This window comes from Phocoena phocoena, chromosome 2 (assembly GCF_963924675.1).
Source record: "Phocoena phocoena chromosome 2, mPhoPho1.1, whole genome shotgun sequence".
NCBI lineage: Eukaryota > Metazoa > Chordata > Mammalia > Artiodactyla > Phocoenidae > Phocoena > Phocoena phocoena.
This window is the reverse complement of record NC_089220.1, coordinates 140,391,493-140,410,726: the sequence shown is the minus strand read 5'-3', so window position 1 is coordinate 140,410,726 and position 19,234 is coordinate 140,391,493. Positions and strand designations below refer to the sequence as shown.

At 44.1% G+C, this 19,234-nt stretch overlaps 1 protein-coding gene across 1 annotated transcript in view; it reads right to left on the bottom strand.

Moving 5' to 3' along the window:
* The window catches only part of ZNF592 (zinc finger protein 592), a 28,487-nt gene extending 20,636 nt beyond the window's left edge, over window positions 1-7,851 (bottom strand). Inside the window, exon 1 of the mRNA XM_065872685.1 lies at window positions 5,608-7,851. Within this exon, the coding sequence (XP_065728757.1) occupies window positions 5,608-7,851 (2,244 nt within the window). The remainder of the gene's footprint in view (window positions 1-5,607) is intronic.
* Between the last annotated feature and the right edge of the window lie 11,383 nt (window positions 7,852-19,234).

Sequence of the window (19,234 nt, the reverse complement as noted above, 5' to 3'; positions counted from 1 at the left end):
AAAACTTATATGGAACCATTAAGGCCTCAGAATTGCCAAAACAATCCTGAGGAAAAAGAGCAAAGCAGAAGGCATAACCCTCACAGACTTCAGACAATATTACAAAGCTATGGTAATCAAAACACCATGGTACTGACACAAAAACAGACACATGAATCAACGGAACAGAATAGAGAGCCCAGAAATAAACCCACAAACCTACAGTCAATTAATCTTTGACAAAGGAGACAAGACTATACAATGGAGCAAAGACAGTGCCTTCAAGCAAGTGGTGCTGTGAAAGCTGGAGAGCCACATGTAAATCAATGAAATTAGAACACACCCTCACACCATACACACAAATAAACTCAAAATGGCTTCAAGACTTAAATATAAGACATGACACCTTAAAACTCCTAGAAGAGAATGTAGGCAAAACATTCTCTGACATAAATTGTACCCATGTTTTCTTAGGTCAGTCTCCCAAGGCAATAGAAATAAAAGCAAAAATAAACAAATGGAACCTAGTCAAACTTATAAGCTTTTGCACAGCAAAGGAAACCATAAACACAACAAAAAGACAACCTACAGACTGGGAGAAAATATTTGCAAACAATGCAACCAACAAGGGCTCAGTTTCCAAAATATACAAATAGCTCATACAACTCAACAACAAAAAAACAAACAAACCAATCAAAAAACGGGCAGAAGACCTAAACAGACATTTCTCCAAAGAAGACATACAGACGGCCAGTAGGCACATGAAAAGATGCTCAACATCGCTAATTATTAGAAAAATGCAAATCAAAACTACAAAGAGGTACCACCTCACACAAGTCAGAATGGTCATCATTAAAAAGTCTACAAAGTCTACAAATAGCAACATTTCCACTGTTGGTGGAAATGTAAATTGGTGCAGCCACTATGAAAAACAGTATGGAGGTTCTTCAAAAAACTAAAAATAGAGTTGCCATATCATCCAGCAATTCGCACTCCTGGGCATATACCCAGACTAAACTATAATTCGAAAAGATACATGCACCCCTATGTTCAGAGCAGCACTGTTTACAATGGCCAAGACATGGAAGCAATCTAAATGTCTCTGGACAGATGAATGGATAAAGAAGACGTGGTATGTATGTATGCACACACGTACGTATACACACACACACACACACACACACACACACACACACAATGGAATACTACTCAACCACAAAAAAGAATGAAATAATGCCATTTGCAGCAACATGGATGGGTCTGGAGATTATCATACTAAGTGAATTAAGTCAGAAAGAGAAAGACAACTACTATATGATATCATTTATACGTGGAATCCAAAATATGACACAAATGAACTTATTATGAAATAGAAACAGACTCACAGACATAGCGAACAGACTTGTGGTTGCCAAGGGGCTGAGGGGATTAAGGAGGGATGGATTGAGAGTTTGGGATTAGCAGATGCAAACTATTACATATAAAATGGATAAACAACAAGGTCCTACTGTGTAGCACATGGAACTATATTCAATATCCTGTAATAAAACCATAATGGAAAAGAAAAAAAAAGAATGACTGAACACATAAACATACTGAATATATAGAAACCAGTAAGTTCATTATAACACTACCACTAAAAATAATAGAGGAAGTCACCTCATACCGATTAGGGTGGCTACTATGAAAAAAACAGAAAATAACAAATGCTGGTGAGGATGTGGAGAAATTGGAACCCATGTGCACTATTGGTGGGAATGTAAAATGGTACAGCCACTGTAGAAAACAGTATGGGGGCTCCCCGAAAAATTAAAAATAGAATTACCATATGATCCAGCAATTCCACTTCTGGATATCTACCCAAAAGAACTGATATTGTACAACACAAGGAATATAGCCAATATTTTACGATAACTATAAATTTTGGAGTATAACCTTCAAAAATTGTGAATCACTGTACTGTACACCTCTAACTAACATAACATTGTACAGCAACTATAATAAAATAAAATAAAATACTTGATCCCACAAAAAAAGAATTGAAAGTAAGGTCCTGAAAAGATATCTGTACACCATGTTGATAGCAGCATTATTCATAATACAACTGGAGGCAACTCAAGTGTCCATCAGTGAATGAATGGATAAACAAAATGTGGTATATACAACAACAGAATATTATTCAGCCTTAAAAAGAAAGGAAATTCTGTCAAATGCTAAAACATGTGTGAACCTTGAAGCTATTATACTAAGTGAAATGAGCCAGTCAAAAAGAGACAAACACTGTATGATTCCATTTATGTGAGCTACCTAGAATAGTCAAATTCATAGAAACAGAAAGTAGAATGGTGGTTGCCAGGGGGAAAGGGGAGGGGAGAATAGGGAGTTGTTATTTAATAGGTTTAGAGTTTCAGTTCTTCAAGATGAAAAGAGTTCTGGAAACTGATTGCACAACAATGTGAATGTACTTAACGCTACTAAACTGTACACTTAAAAAATGGTTAAGATGGTAAACTTTATGTTACGTGTATTTTACCACAATTTTTAAAAATAATAGAGGAGGGACTCTCAAAACACCATTTAAGATTGTTGGGGCATCAATTCACTACTGTGAAAACTGTTAACTGAGGGAAACAAATTTATCCACTTTTCCAACATAAACTGTATTTCAGGGTAACCTAATAGCCCTCAAGGAAGAGGAAAAGATTTTATACAGAATTCCAGCTAATAAATAAGAAAGAAATAATAAAATTTAAAACAACCTCCTGCAACTCCTAATAAAATTACTGACTCAAGCAGCAATTATTAACGGCTGCTAAAATCATTAGGTAAAAAGATAGGAAACTTTATAAGGAAGGGATCTGAACATTACCCACCTAAACTCACTGATCAAGTTTAGCATCATTAAAACGGACATAATCAAGCACATTGTGCCTCCCTGAAGTAATGAATTATGAAGAACACAGATTTCCCATTCCTCAAGACGAATCTAATCAAGTCTTCATTGCTAACTTCTAGCCTACAGATAAAATATGGGGTATAGAACAAATTAACCGTATGAGGAAGCAATCAAACTCAAAATTATCCTGAAAAATTCTCAGGAAGCAATCAGTGAAACCCAGAATTGTCCTGGAAAGTTCTCAGGACACACGAACCAGTTTCTTCAACAAAACAATGATGTGAAAAATAAGGGGGAGCGGGGGGCCCTTGTTGGGTGGAGTAGGAAAAGGTACTGCTCTAGATTGAGAAATTTCAAAGATATAACAAACAAACACAACACTTGGTCCACATTTGGATTCTGATTCAAAACAAGCTCAACTGTAAAAAGACAATTTTGACATGAATGGAAAATTTGAATATGAATTGTATTAGACAGTGTTAAGGAACTGTTATTAATTTTGTTAGGTGTGATAATGACATAGTTAAACAAAAGCTTAAGAACAAGAAGAAATAATCTCTTTGTGCTGACATCTGCCCAACAAGGTGGCTTGGAATGTAAGGGGAAGGACCCGTCCAGCTACTGCAGAAGGAGGCATAAGTGGTTCAGACTCCCAGGAAGAAGTCAAAGGCCCAAACATGCTGTCCTACAGTCCCTCCAGCAGAGTGGAGCCCAACCCCACCCACTGGTCCACTGCCTGCCCCTCATATGGCCTAAAGCTTGGGTACCATCTTGGGAAACCCAAAGCCAACAGCCATCAAGGTTAGATTTTGATCCCAGAACTCAAGCCTTCCCCTTTCCCTGAGACTCTAAGGCCACATTTATTGGCAGGAGATTTTGTGAGAGAACAGAGCTGGACTGAGAAGCCTCACAGCAACCCCTCCCTTTCCCTCTGGGGGGCCCTCTTGTCCAGCTCCCACTGAAGGAGAATGACACAGAGAAGATGCAGGATGAGAAGGGTGCCAGCCTGGGATCCTACACCCAGACTTTAGCCTGCTCAGATTTTAAAAGGCGAGTGAAGAAAAGTGTGGGGGAAAAACCACAGGCACAGGTATCAGACCTTCACTGGCAAAGGTTCTGATCAGATGACCCAGAAGAAGTGATCCTGTCCAAGTCAACCATGCTGGTACAGCAGGAATACCTGAAGCCCCAGAGGAAAGGGCCTGGGGGACCCACACTCCACCTGACTCATTAGAAAGAAAATGCCAACTGAAACAGAGAAGGTGAAGATGAGAGGCAACAGGGACTTACGGCACCTTGCTGGCCCCTTTCAGGGGCTGCCTACTGAATTCTACCTCCTGTCTCTAGCCCAACACTCCCAAGGCTGGTCTCACTCCCAAGAACTCACTGTTCCTCAAACCACTTTGCACTTTCCCATACCTTTGCCCTATACCTGGAACACCCCTTGCCCCTCCCCCTCCTCCAAACTCATCCCTGCAGGTCCAGCTCAAATGTCATGTCCACGTGGCACCCTCCCTATGCCTGGAACCACGAGGAATTAGTCCCTCTGAGGAACTCTATGCAACTATGTTACAAGCCTGATTTCAGCCCTTAGCCTGCCACACACTCTAGCAGTTCGGGTGGGGAGCCCTGCCCTTGCTGAGCCATCGTGAGCTCCTGGAAGAATGGTGCGACTTCCTCCTACGGGCAACCCTGCTCTTGACACAGAGCCTCTGTGCACACGGGGGACACTCGATAAACAAGGGCAGAGCTCATCAAGACACCAACAGGTGCGTGGGTCACTGTGAACTGAAGTAAAAAGAGCTGGTCTGCTTTCCTTCCAGGTCTCTGTGGCCCTGGCTTAGGGAGGCTTGGTGAGGGTCTGGGCTTGGCTAAGTTGTTAAGGGAGCCACCTGGAGAGGGAAGAGAAGAGCCTTCTGGAGGCCTGCTTCTTCAGAGTACCTTGCTAATACAGACAACAACCGACACACAAGGTGCCAAAGGGTGTTTTCAGCATGGAATGCCTTAAGTCACACACACACACACACACATACACACACACACACACACACACACACACTCACACACTTATCAAGTTCTCATCAAGCATAACCAAGAAATCGGAACAAGAGATAAGGGCAGCTGCTTTCTTAGTAGTGAGAACAGAGGTGAAGGGAAGAGGCCCCAAAGCCTTTGACTCAGGGCCCACATGTCAGTCTACTCTCCTTCCACATCAACCCTGCTACTGGCCCTATGACAGCTTCCCCAAAGGGATTCTGCAAAAACAGCTATGTCCACCGTGGGGCACAACAACTTGGTAAAGACAAGGTTCTTAGAAGTACAGACAGAGGCGCAGGGCAGTGATGCACCTATGCACTTGGCAGAGGCCCCCAAGTTCTTTGGGCACGTGCAAGGACTGTGCTGACAGCTGCCAGAGACCAGGGGACCATCCAGCAGAGCCCTAGCCCCGGCCCAACAATGGACCCTGAGAGGCCACTGGAGTGGGAGCGGAGTGTCCATAAATACACTCGTTAAATCTTCAGGGTCTCCCCTCAGTTGTGGGCAGGATGCTTTTCCCAATAAACACCAAGCACTAAATATCCAGGTGGGTCGCTAACCAGCAAGCCAGATTCGTCTTCTAGGACTCTTAAGATGCCACACTGCCCCACATCAATGAGCTTCTCTCTCCATGCCCAGTCATGGAACCGTGTGAACCAGGGGCCTGACAACTATCACAGAGAGGGTCTGCTTACCAGCCCCTCGGTCTCCTCCGTCATCCTCTGGAAATGTGCAGCCATAGCCATGTAGTCTCGCATCTGCTTGTGACATTCGAGACACTTGATACTGTGCCGGATGAGCCTCACAGGGTCTGGGTAGAGCGGCAAAGCTGGAAGTGGGGGGCTGGCACTGCTTGAAGTGAGGCCATGTTTGGGGGAGGAGGGGGGAGCCGGGGTTGCTGGTGCCATGGAGTTCGCGGGGGCCGACACGAACATTTGGTCCGCAGAGATGGGCTTCACAAGCAGCTGAGAGCACTGCATGACGAGACCCTTGCTCTTGTGGTCACGGGCATGCCGGAGCAGGCTGCACTTGTTGAAGAAGAGCAGCGTCTGGGAGCACAGTGTGCACAGCACCTCGATGTGGACGCTCCGCCGGCCGTAGTGCTGGCTCAGGCTCTTCTCTAAGGCAAACGCATCCCCACACTCCAGGCAGCAGTACCCACTGGCCGGCACGTGGATCCTGCTGTCCGCAGGCGGGCTGAGATTTGGCGCGTAGAGGGGCACGGGGTTGGAGCTGTGGAGGACCTTGTTGAAGACCTCCACAACCAGTGGGGCGGCCTTTTTCACCTGGTGGACCAGGGGCACCGACATCTGCGTGAGCTGTGGCTGGCTCCGCCTCTGTGCTGAGGACTTGGCCGTCACGGACGCGGCCACACTGTGGGGGACCAGATTCAGGTTGGCCAGGTGCACGGCTTTGGGCAGGAGGTTGGCAGGGGCCAGGGTGGATGCCTGCAGTGCTGTGCTCTGCTGCTGCTTCTTGCCCATCTGTGAGCTCGAGGCAGCCCCCTTTGGGCCCCGGGACCCAGAGCTGCAGCAGGAAGTTGAAGATTCACTGGCTTTTGTCATGCTCTCATCCCCCTTCCTGTCACCCTGAGGGCTCCCTGAATTTGTGCCCACCTCAAGAAAGTGCTCCGCCCCAGACAGGGCAGTGACCTCATCCTCTTGCACCTCGCTCGGGGCCTCAGCAATGGCGCTTCCTAGAGGTGACCCAGCAGGGGACTTACTGGGATCATCAGGGTCTGGCAGGATCCTTGTGACAGTCCGTTTGATTTCCCCTGATGATGTCTTAATGGTTTTGATTCTGACTTTGGGAATTGCTGGTGGGGAGCTGGCAGCCACAGAAGGGGAGCCTTTGCTGCTGCTGTCACTGCAGATGCTCCGAGGGCTGTCTGATGGCTTGATACTTTTTCTAGTGGCCTCCAGAGGGCTCCGGGGACTCTTTGGTGACTTGGGCATTTTGGGGCTGCCTTTGGAGCCCTCTTTTGTGGGCCCTGAGGGATCCTTTGTGTGGGTAGGCTGATCCTCCTTGGTGACACTGGCCACTCGTTTAGCCTGCAGGGCCACCAATGCTGCAACACAAGAGGACAGCTTGGAATGAGCTGGCTTAAGACGCTGCCTAGGGGGCACTGACGAGCAGGTACCTAGCTCCGAGGCAAGCCCCTTAGGCTCTCCGATACTGTGGCCGGGGTGGCTGTTGAACTCCAAAGCTTCCCCAAAGAATCGACTGGTATCCAGCTCCCTGTGAGGCTCCACTGCCTTCTGCCCACCGTGTTCGTGCTCCTGCTGACTCCCCAGGGGCGGGGGTTCTGGCTTGGGCTCTTTCTTACAAAAGTGGTCAAACATATGCAGCTCTGGGACTGGAAACTTAGTCAGAGCCTCCAGGACCGGGCCCCCCACAGACTCACACCCAGAAGGGGGTGGGAAATAACTGTCAGAGTGCTTGGGCTTTATCCCAAACCCATTATCTTTGATGGCATCCTCGGGTTCGGGGCTGGAGATTGGACTGAACTGGTTAAAAGTTGGTAAGGGCTCTGACTTGGAAGGTTCCAGCTTGCCGGGGAAACTCCTGGTACTATCTCCATTCATGAAAGTGGAATCAAACTTCCCACAGTTGTGGCCTAGGTTGTGGGGATCTGGAGGCAGGTCCGAGCCCCGGAATCCATTGTGTAGGAGGCTGGGAGCGACGTGGTCTTTCTCCGCTTCAAATGACTCCTGGCGGCTGGTGTTCTTGACGATGACACTCACGGCTGGCACATCTGAGGCTGATCCTGAGTGAGACAAGGACACATTCTCATCCATACACATGCCTGGAGGTTTGAGGGGACTCTCATTCTCCTCACTGGGGGTCTGGATGGCCTCCTTGGCATCAAGGCTGGTGGGGTCTGGGATGTCAAAGGCAGCCAGAAGGTCATCAAAATCTGGAGTTTTCATATCCCCCATGGCTGGATGCTGGCAAGGGCTGTAACAGAAACAGAGAACAGAATCAGTGATCACCAGGATCCCACTGGGCTCTGTCCAGCATCATCTTCATCACAAACCCATCTCGCTAACACACATGCAGCCAGCACGCACATGCACAAATCCCCACGCTATGGGAAGTCACACACCTGAGTTTTACCCCAACAGGTTTCCAAAATGCTGGGGACATTGGGGGAGGAGTGGAAAGAAAAGTTAGTATGTAGTGACAAGCCTGCATTAATACCTTGAAATTCCTGGTTGGTTGCAGAGCCAAAAAGAGGGTACACTCACACCACACTCTCTCAATTTCTCAGAGAATATCATCACTCGATGATCATAAGCATTAGCAAAAAACCAATCACTCAGCCCTTTAAAAAAAAAAAGCATGGCTCAGCACCTCCGTTCTTTAGAAAACTTCTGGTTCATATGAGACTTGGCTATAACTTCTGCTAATTTACTTTTAGTAATTAATCATTAACTTTGTATAACTTGGTTTTTTGCTGCATGAATCCAAGCAAATCCAAAATGATTTACCACTGCCAGGATTAAACAAACTCTAGCAGATTATGTCATCCCCTAGGTATTTTTTTCTCTAGTCAGTGTCTGCTTGATTCCTTAATTTTCACCCCAAATCTGTTATTGGTTGGTGAATGAATCACTAAACCTGAGGGACAGGGTGACTCTCAAAGAAACACACAGTTATCAAACTGGCCAGAGAATAGTTTTAGAGAAGCCCTAAATTTTATTTTAACTTAATACACAAAGGAAAGAAAATCCACCTGTTTCCTTCATGATCTGTAGAAGCAGAGCTACAAAAACTACTGCAAAGGAGGAAACCCAAGGCCCTACGAAAGAGGCCTTCCCTTAGGAAGTTACTAAAATACTCACACTTAGATAAGACATGAAGCTGCCTGGCTCAAACCTGCTGGAAAGAGGAAGAAAAAAACCCACTATCTCCCTTGTTCAGCCCATAAATCCTGCATCTGCTTCAGCATCCCAGAGCCTTATTTGCGTAAGTATTTCCTACACCATGTTTGTACTGAAAGCCTTTGTGGATGCAGATTGACACAACTCTTTTAGAAAGCAGTACAGTAGCTGCACAGAACCAGATCAGGGGCAAATCCTTGGGTCCAGGAACCCCACTGCCAGAAATTTATCCTAAGAACAAAAATTCCCAAAAGTTATATGCAAAAGTATACAGCATTATTAAAACAACACAAAAAGGAGACACCCACATACACACAAATAATCTCAATGTCCAAGGACAGGGAATGGTTAAGTAACTGATAGACTATTATGTAGTTATTAAAAATCCCAATTATGAAATCTATGTAGCAACATGAAAAATTACTTACAGTGTTAAGATTAAAATAAAAAACACATACAAAAATGTTGTCAAACTATGACAATGTAAAACTAAGTATCCATTTGAGCCAAGATTAAAAGAGAAAAGTAATTTATGCAGGGTGGTGGGATCACTGGTGTGTTAATTTTTCACAACTTTTGTGTGTGTGTGCTGGTAGACTGCCTTTATAATTTTAAAAAGGGAAAATAAAGAAAAGAACAAAAATTAGAACCACAGGGGAACAGCTGGCAGAGATATATCTATTGCCATCCCATGGGATCAACAGGCTTGCAGGTTTGGTTTCTTGTCCCACCCCACCAAGCCCCAACAAAACACATCTGCCTTCTTAAGAGTTCTCACGGAAAATGAAACAGACCGCCCCATTGGGAAGGTATCTAATTATGGTAGATACTAATAAACTGAAACACCAGTTAACTAAATATGAGTGGGCAGAATATCTCGCTGAAATGAGATGTAAAGTTTCTGGACAACAAATGATTGTTTGGTGGAATAAAACTGTTGGAGCCCATAAGCGAGAGGAATACACTGGATATCAGTGGAAGCAATCAGCATCCCAATACCAAGTGAACTACTTTGCAGGCTGATCCCAACTATAAGGAAACACCTATGTGGTATTTGCTTTATAAGCTTATCTCCAACTCCCCCCCACCCCCTTTCAGTCTAGGAAAAAAAGATTGAGGGAGAAGGGTGGAATAGATTAGTCTTCTTAAGGGGCTGGGAAAAGCCTGTGGGGGAGGAGGGGTAGTAGCTGGCAGTGTGTGCAAGGATTATCGAGAAGCCTACTACTGTTTAACTCCAAGTCACAGAGGCTTGAAGCAGAGAGATACAACATGAAAGTAATGATGTTCTTCACACAGAGAAATCTCAGGGATTGGCCAAGAATGGTCAGAGGTCAGAGCAAAAGGTATCTTTTGCTAGGAAAATCAGAGCTAATAAATTGTGTGGCAGCTCAACATCAGCAGCAGGAAAAACTTTTATAACCTTTGAATTTTAAATACCAAGGCTGATACTTTTAAAAGCCAAAGATCAAATCCTGTTTTCTATTTAGCCCTAGTAAGGACAACCAAAATCAGCAGCAATCGATAACTGTTAAAAGACTTACAGTGGGGGACTTTCCTGGTGGTCCAGTGGTTAAGACTCCGCGCTCCCAATGCAGGGGGCCCGGGTTCGATCCCTGATCAGGGAACTAGATCCTGCACGCCACAACTAAGACCTGGTGCAGCCAAATAAATAAATAAATAAATATTTTTAAAAAAAGACTCACAGTGTGCCCAAGTGTCTGTATTTCTTTAAACTCTGCTCTAAAGTAAGTATCGCATTGTTTATAAGTAGAAAGTAGAAATTAATCAAAATGTACCCTGTTATAAAAGCAAAGGAGAGGGACTTCCTTGGTGGCGCAGTGATTAAGAATCCGCCTGCCAACGAAGTGAGAGAGTGGCATTGACATATATACACTACCAAATGTCAAACAGATAGCTAGCGGGAAGCAACCACATAGCACAGTGAGACCAGCGCGGTGCTTTGTGACCACCTAGAGGGGTGGGATAGGGAGGGTGGGAGGGAGATGCAAGAGGGAGGGGATGTGGGGATACGTGTATACGTATAGCTGATTCACTTTGTTACACGGCAGAAACTAACACAACAATGTCAAGTAATTATACTCCAATAAAGATGTTTAAAAAAGAATCCGCCTGCCAATGCAGGGGACACAGGTTCGATTCCTGGTCCGGGAAAATCCCACACGCCGCGGCGCAACTAAGCCCGTGCGCCACAACTACTGAAGCCCGTGCACCTAGAGCCCATGCTCAGCAATAACAGAAGCCACCACAATAAGAAGCCCAAGCACCAAAGGGTAGCCCCTGCTCACCTCAACTAGAGAAAGCCAGCACGCAGCAAAGAAAACCCAACGCAGCCAAAAAAAAAAAAAAAAAAAAAAAACAAAGTAGAAAAAAAAAGCAAAGGAGAAACTACAAAGAAAAAGACTACCAATAAAAAGTTCTATTCATCAAAAACCTACCAACACATAGTTAAAAAGCAAACAACCAAAAGGAATATTTGCAACGTTTAATAATTACTATCATTAATATCTTTATTAATATGTAAAAGGTCCTTAAAAAGTAGTTAGTAAAAGATAATCAACATATTAGAAAAATAAGCAAAAGTGATGAGCAGGCAGTTAAAAAAAGAACAACCACAAATGGACAATTCATGCATAACAAAAGTTGCAACCTCACAAAAAATAGAGAAACACAAATTGAAATAATGAGAAACATTTTTGGCTTATTAAATTGACCAAAGTTTTCAAAAACTAATAATCCCCAGTGTTGGCAGAGATGTAGCAAAATAAGCATTTTTGAAAGTAACAGAAATTGATACAACCTGTCTAAAGAGCAATTTAGCAATACATACATAAGGCTCAATAATTCCACTTCCAGTTATTTATCTTAAGGAAATAGAGATGCATGTGACAAAAATAATCATTACAGAATTATTTATAACAAAATTATTTTATAACAAAAAAGGAGACATAACCTAAAGTCCCAACAATAGGAAGTTGGTTCAATAAATTATGGTCTATTTACACAATTAAATACTAGGTAGGCATCATTATAGATCAATATTTAAGACTATGAGAAATGCTCCTAAAATGAAGAAAAAAGATACTGAAGTGTACACACAGTACAATCTCTATTTAAAACAAAAAAAATTTTTTTACTATACATAGTTCTTATGAAAAGGCCTAGAGGAATACCCTAAAATGTCAAAAATATCTCAACAGATAATGAAATTATTTTTTCCTTTTTATCTACATTTTCAAATTATTTATTCAAACGATTTATTTCCAATTTTATTGCTTAAGTAATTTTATTAAATTATATTTTTAACCTATGAAAAGAAGAAATTAGGCAGGCCAAAAAAATTTGAGGCATTTGGGGCTTCCTTGGTGGCACAGTGGTTAAGAACCCACCTGCCAATGCAGGGGACACGGGTTCAAGCCCTGGTCCGGGAAGATCCCACATGCCGCGGAGCACCTAAGCCCCATGCGCCACAACTACCAAGCCTGTGCTCTAGAGCCCTCGTGCCTAGAGCCTGAGCTCCACAAGAGAAGCCACTGCAATGATAAGCCCACGCACTGCAATGAAGAGTAGCCCCCACCCACGCAACTAGAGAAAGCCCACATGCAGCAACGAAGACCCAACGCAGCCAAAGATAAATAAATAAAATAAAATAAGTAAATTTATATTAAAAAAAAATTTGGGGAGCTTCTTACAGAGGACTCTAAAAATCATCACTATAAAACTCTTTAAGCACATCTGGCATGACTTAGCAAGGGACTGCCAGCTAGAAAAATCGGTGAAGTAACTTAATTAAAATTAAAGGTGTAGTCAAAATAAAAAGCTTCAGCATACACCAATGTCTGCAACTTGTTGCAAGCAGCCGAAGTTGGAAAGAGCAAACCACAGACGGCTGCCTGCCTACCTTGCCTGGGGGCAGTACTCAGGACCCAGAGGTGATGGCCCCTGCCCCATGTCCACAAATACCAGCCTAGGAACCATGGCTCACCCTGCAGAGCACTCAGCAGGGTTTACCCTGAAGCATCTGAACAAGCTAGATCCACGCCATGGTGAGCTCACCCAGTGATCTAGAATGGCCTAGTCAACAGACAAGGCAGGCTCCCCCGGTTCTCTAAGCCCTAGGCCAAGAGCAAATTTCGCTCAAAGGTGAGAAGGTGGAACCATGCTACGATACATACAACCCCCCTGGGGGTGAACTGGCAGACTGACGCTGTATCCTCTCAGGGTAAGTTTCAATTCAGGGAAGATCTGGAAACTTAAAAAAATGTTAAAGTGAATATAAATACCCAGTATTTATTACAGGGTCTACTAGCTGCCCAGGAAATCTTGCCAAACAGTTAAATAAACATATCAACTAGGTGAGAGGGAGGGAAGAACACCTTAATTTTAAAACGGCCTCATCAGGCCTAATTAACCTATTCGAATTCTTTGAGGGGATAAAAACAATATGATTATGGCAGAACTAGTAGGCAGAATTTCTAATGCCAAAATTCCACCAAAAAAACAACAAACTGAATTCCATGTTGCATGTATGTTTGTCTTTATGTGATTGTCATTTATGGGAAACCATGAACGACGGTGTTTTTTAACCCATTGACCAGTTCTGGACTGGAGCTCAATGCTTTCATAAATTGCCTAGAATGACAGTTCCCAACCCACTGGGGACCCAACTTCATATCCACAAATGTGTTCCCAATGACCAGCCATTAAAAATACCACTACTGAATGAGAGTCCATGAAAAAATTAATTTGAAAAGGAGATCTCAATGCTTTGGGAACCAATAATCTAGCAGAAAAACATTAGGCTGTAAGATTCATGAGGGAAGAGACCTATCTGTCTCATTCACCACTGCATTCTCCATTAGGCAGTCAATAAATATTTGTTGAAGCAATAAAATGAAACCTTCAAGACTGCAAATGGCCTAAAAGCTGTTCCAGAAATGAAAATGCGAAATTAAAAGACAAGTTCTAAGGAGGCTGTATGAATAGGCGAAATTATGGCAAAGTAGCATTAGTGAAAGCAAATGTGAAGGAACGTTTAGGGAAAAGCAATTCCAATTATACTAGAATGTACATGGTTATGGTTAGAATAATGGGTTCTAAGCTAAACTGTTCGATAAAGAAGCATCAGCTTAGACTGTTCCCTTAAGACACCATGTTGCATGTTTCATCACAAAAGGCCCAGAAAACACTGGGCATTATCAGAAAGGACACTGGAAACAAAATAAAACTTGTGATCCTGCCCTTATTCACAACCACTCAGTGTCCACAGAGAGATGTGCTGAGCAGTTTTGGCTCCCCACACTTGAAGAAAGATGTACCAGGGCTTCCCTGGTGGCGCAGTGGTTGAGAATCATCTGCCTGCTAATGCAGGGGACACGGGTTCGAGCCCTGGTCTGGGGGGATCACACATGCCGCGGAGCAACTAGGCCCGTGAGCCACAACTACTGAGCCTGCGCGTCTGGAGCCTGTGCTCTGCAAAAAGAGAGGCCGTGATAGTGAGAGACCCGTGCACCGTGATGAAGAGTGGCCCCTGCTTGGCACAACTAGAGAAAGCCCTCGCACAGAAACGAAGACCCAGCAAAAATAAATTAATTAATTAATAAACTCCTACCCTCAACATCTTCTTAAAAAAAAAAAAAGAGAGAAAGATGTATGAGAGTTGGAAAAGGTCCTGATAAATGAGACTGAGTAGATGGAAGAGCTTTCTAATAAGAGCCTAAAAATTAGAACTCTTATTTTATTCTAGAGAGATGAAGATTTAGAGGAAAGGGTGAACATAATTGAAGTATAGGTTTGTTCATCAAACCTCAAACACTAGAGAGCAGAGGGCAGCATTTTTGAAGTTTGAAGTAAATAAAAGATATAGACCAAAACCAACAACAACAACTTAATCCATTAGTCAGAAAATATACTGATATTGTTAAAGGTAAAATATATAAATGTAGTAACATCCACACTTATTCAAATCTAGAATTTTTTTTTTAAAAGGCTCTGAGAAACTAAAAACAAGGAATTGTCACTAAATCCATGAGCTTTCTTTCCCTCAGCATTGAAGCCTTTGAATTTCAAATAACGTTAAACTTGGTCACCTGTTTTTCTTTTTTTTTTCTTTTTTTTTTTTTTGCTGTACGCGGGCCTCTCAATGTTGTGGCCTCTCCCGTTGAGGAGCACAGGCTCCGGACGCGCAGGCTCAGTGGCCATGGCTCACGGGCTCAGCCGCTCCATAGCACGTGGGATCTTCCCGGACCAGGGCACAAACCCATGTCCCCTGCATCGGCAGGCGGGCTCTCAACCACTGCGCCACCAGGGAAGCCCCACCTGTTTTTCTTAATAATATTAAGTTCAGCAATAACAGAACATCAAGGGGGCAGAGACACTCCAAATTTAAGAAAAGTCTGATTCAGTGTATTCTGTCTAATGAAACAAGGAAACAAATAACATCACAGATTTATACGATGAAAATGAAAGACCACATGATTTAGGGAACACTGGGCTGTGAAACAACAAAATTGTTTCCTTTTATTTGCCACCTTGTTGGATGAGGACTAGAAGGAAGGATGAGTATGTATGTTTTACAACCTGTAGGTGAACTCTTTACCCTACTGCCCCACATGACTGAATATGGCGTAGATATTGACATAAACTGTGTTCAATTATTGTTATAACAGTTAAGAGTTTAAAAATGGATAAATAGGGGCTTCCCCGGTGGTGCAGTGGTTAAGAATCTGCCTGCCAATGCAGGGGACGCGGGTTCGAGCCCTGGTCCAGGAAGATCCCACATGCCGCGGAGCAACTAAGCCCACGTGCCACAACTACTGAGACCGCACTCTAGAGCCCGCGAGCCACAACTACTGAGCCCGTGTACCACAATTACTGAAGCCCGCACACGTAGGGCCTGTGCTCCACAACAAGAGAAACCACCGCCATGAGAAGCCCGTGCACCACAACGAAGAGTAGCCCCCACTCGCCACAATCAGAGAAAAGCCCACGTGCAGCAACAAAGACCCAATGTAGCCAAAAATAAAATAAATTTATGAAAATAAATAAAAACGGATAAATAAAATTTCCCCCAGCTTTCTATTTCAGAAGGAACATCCCAGGGGATAATAAAGCAAAAAATAACTCAAACTGTATGAGACACACAGAGAGAGAGAAAGAGAGAGAGAGAGAGATTATTTAGCAGACCCTAAGAAAGTACTTGAGTTTGTTCCCAGGTGGGAGAACTTCTGTACCAGGAATGGAAACTGGGAAAGGGGAAAGAGAGAATGAGCAAGCAAGCACAAGAGCAAGCTGCTACTCCCATGACTTGCAGGAACTTCAATCTGGACTCTGGCTGGAACACTGATCAGAAAGAGACACTGCTTCTATGGGTGGTAGAGAAGGGAGCTCAGTGAAACTTTAGCTGGATCAAAAGGAACAGAAAAAAAGAGTTCCATGTTCCTGGACCCAGGATGAAGCCCCAGACTGGGAATAGTAGAGCTAAAAGAATAAGAAATTGTGAACCACGGAGAACTAACTTTCACCCCTATGCTGTCACCAATTACCTATGTAAGGATCTTAGGCAGGCCTTGGTTTAATATGTAAAATTAAACTAACTTGAAGGGTCTCTGAGACCTTGAACAGGCTAGGCTACAACAGCTGGGCAAATTAATCTAGAACTATTGGATTTCTACATAAAACTTAAGTCCTAATGTAGACAAGCAGACTCTCTGCCACATATATACTACTGCCCTCCTGAATACACATCTGAGGCCTTCTTATAGGTCTAAGTGATCCCAAGTCACAGACATTCTGAGTCAATCAGTGGTCAATGCTTCATTTCATGAGGCACCTGGCATTCTAATCATTAGCAAAGAACAGCCCAAAGAGATTCTCAGCAGTATACAAGAAAACAGGTGCCCCAACAGACCCAGGCAAAACAACAAAGCGTTTCACTTGTCTTTTCCTCTATCTGGTCTTAGTCCTGCCAATGCATATTTTGCCAGAATGGTTGCTGTAAAACACTTATCTGATCACAGAGACGTCCCAGTTCAAAATCCCCATCACCTTCAGTAAGTAAACTCTTCTTCCAGTGTGCAGAAGCCATTCCCATCTGGTCTGTGTCCACCTCTCCAGCCACTTCCCAGGGTACATTTCAGTCACTGGTGTCAGAGCTTGAGCTGTTCCTCCTGAGTGGCCCCAAACATAAATCTGCCCGAGAACTCCTCCTCATCCCCAAGCTCCTGTTCCAGGGCCCCTCCTCCTGGATGCCTTCTCTGAGTCCTCTGCCCTTCCCTTCCTCCCTTCCTCTATGGCAGCACTTCCCACAGTAGGCTGGGATCCTAAGTTTTCTCATCAGTCTGTGAGTCTCCCGAAAATTGGGGTCATATCCTTTACCTCTATGTCCAGGGCCTAACACACCTGGTTCCCAATGTTATGGGGGCTGTCACTGCTCCCACCCCTCCCAGAACCTTTCCTTGAAGCCTCTCCAAACCCTGGCTGATACACCTGTCCCTGCCTGCCCTGCCCAAGATGTCCGTCACCCAGAGGCAGCTTCTCTTCTCCCTGTCTAAGCCCTTCCACCCCAACCAAAAATTCCATTTCCCAAGAACAGAATTGCAGTGCAAGCATTCTAACAAGACTCACAGGATGTTAGAGCTGAAGTGGACCTCAGAAATGACCTGGTCCAGTGGCTTCCAAATGCCCGTCTGCAGACTGCTGCTGGACTGACTGCAAAAGAATAACATGGGGAGTGACTTTAAAACACAGAATCCCAGGCTCCACTGTGGAAATTCTGATTCAGTAGGCCTGGGATGGATCCCTGCATTTTTTTAAAAAGCTTCCCAGTTGATTCCAGGGCACTGGTCTAGTCCAACCTCTTCATTTTATACATGAAGAACTGAGGCTCAGAAAGGGGAAGTTCATCCATCAAATAATTACCAAATGCCAAGACTTATGCCAGGCACTGAGGACACAAAGGGAAGGCCCAGACCCTGTTTTTGAGTGCCCTCCCCTCCACAACCCACTGAAAACACCTCTCAACCACATACCTGTGAGTGCCACCAAAGGCTCATCAAGGGGACACAGGCTTCCTACAAGCAAGGAAGGGAAAGGGACTTTCTCTGACTGCCCTTGTCAGAAGTCGTCTCATCCTCCCTTGTGCTCCCTTTTGTTTTACTTATTTCTCCTCATAATTTTCTACCTTTAATGTAGTACCTTTAAACTACCTTTAATGTAGCTTACCAGTAAAATGTTCTCTCTTCTGCTATTTCATAAGCCCCTCGACAGGCACTCACTGAATTATTAATTAATTGGTATCCCTCGATTCTAGACTTGGATTTCTACTTGGATAGGCATCTCAAATCTAATATGTCCAAAATCTAACTCTTGGATTTCCTCCTACATTCTTTCTCATTTCAGTAAATGACAACTCAGTCCTTCCAGTTGCTTGGGCCAAACCTTGGCATCTTTGAGTCCTCTCTTTCCCTCATACCCTTCATCCAATCTATAAGCAAATCCCGTCAACTCTACTTCCAAAATGTAACCAAATCCAACCATTTCTCACCACCTCCAACCATCTTCTTTTCTCTCCTGGATTCCCACAAAAGCCTGATGACTGGTCTCCTTGTCTCTCCTCTTTGCCTCTACTACTCACTCGCAACACAGCAGCCAGAGTGCTGCTTTTAAATCATCCACCAGATCATGTTCCTCCTCTCCTTAAAACCCTTCAACACCGTCCCACCTCACGCAGAGTAAAATCCAGTCTTCACCCCAGCCTACATGGCCTGGACGATCTAACTGCCCTCTGTCTCCTACACCTCTCTGTTGCCAGTCTGCTCCAGACTCCTTACTGCTCCTCAACCAAGCAGGGCATACTCCTGCTCAGAGCCTCTACACTTACTATTCCCTCTGCTTGGAATGTTCTTCCCCTCAGATCTCTGTGGGCCCACTCCTCACTTCCTTCAGGTCTTTATTCAAATACCACTTTCTCAGGAGCCTTCTATGACCATTGTGCATAAGATACCAATCCCCACCCTCACCATCAATCTCTGTCCCTTTAGTCTGCTTTGTTTTTCTTCACAGCCCTTATAGCATCTGACACATTATATAATTGCTCATTTATTTATTTTCTGTGTGTAAGCTCCACTATGTTTACTAGACAGTAATCCGCCATTAGAAAGGGGGAATGATGTGACAGGCTCATCTGTCCAGAACAAAGATTGTTCAAGGATAGTCACAGATTCCTAAGCAAGTTTATTACCAGTCAAGCAGCTGGCAAATTTGCTACACTGTTTGTATTTAGCTTTTGAAAACTTTTTATAAATAGAGAGACCTTGAGTGGTGATGGGGCCTTGCCAGTGGGAAAGGGTCTATCTGAAGTCACACTTGTCTATGAACCCTGGGCCCCCGCAGGACTAAGTTAAATATTATATTTTATTGG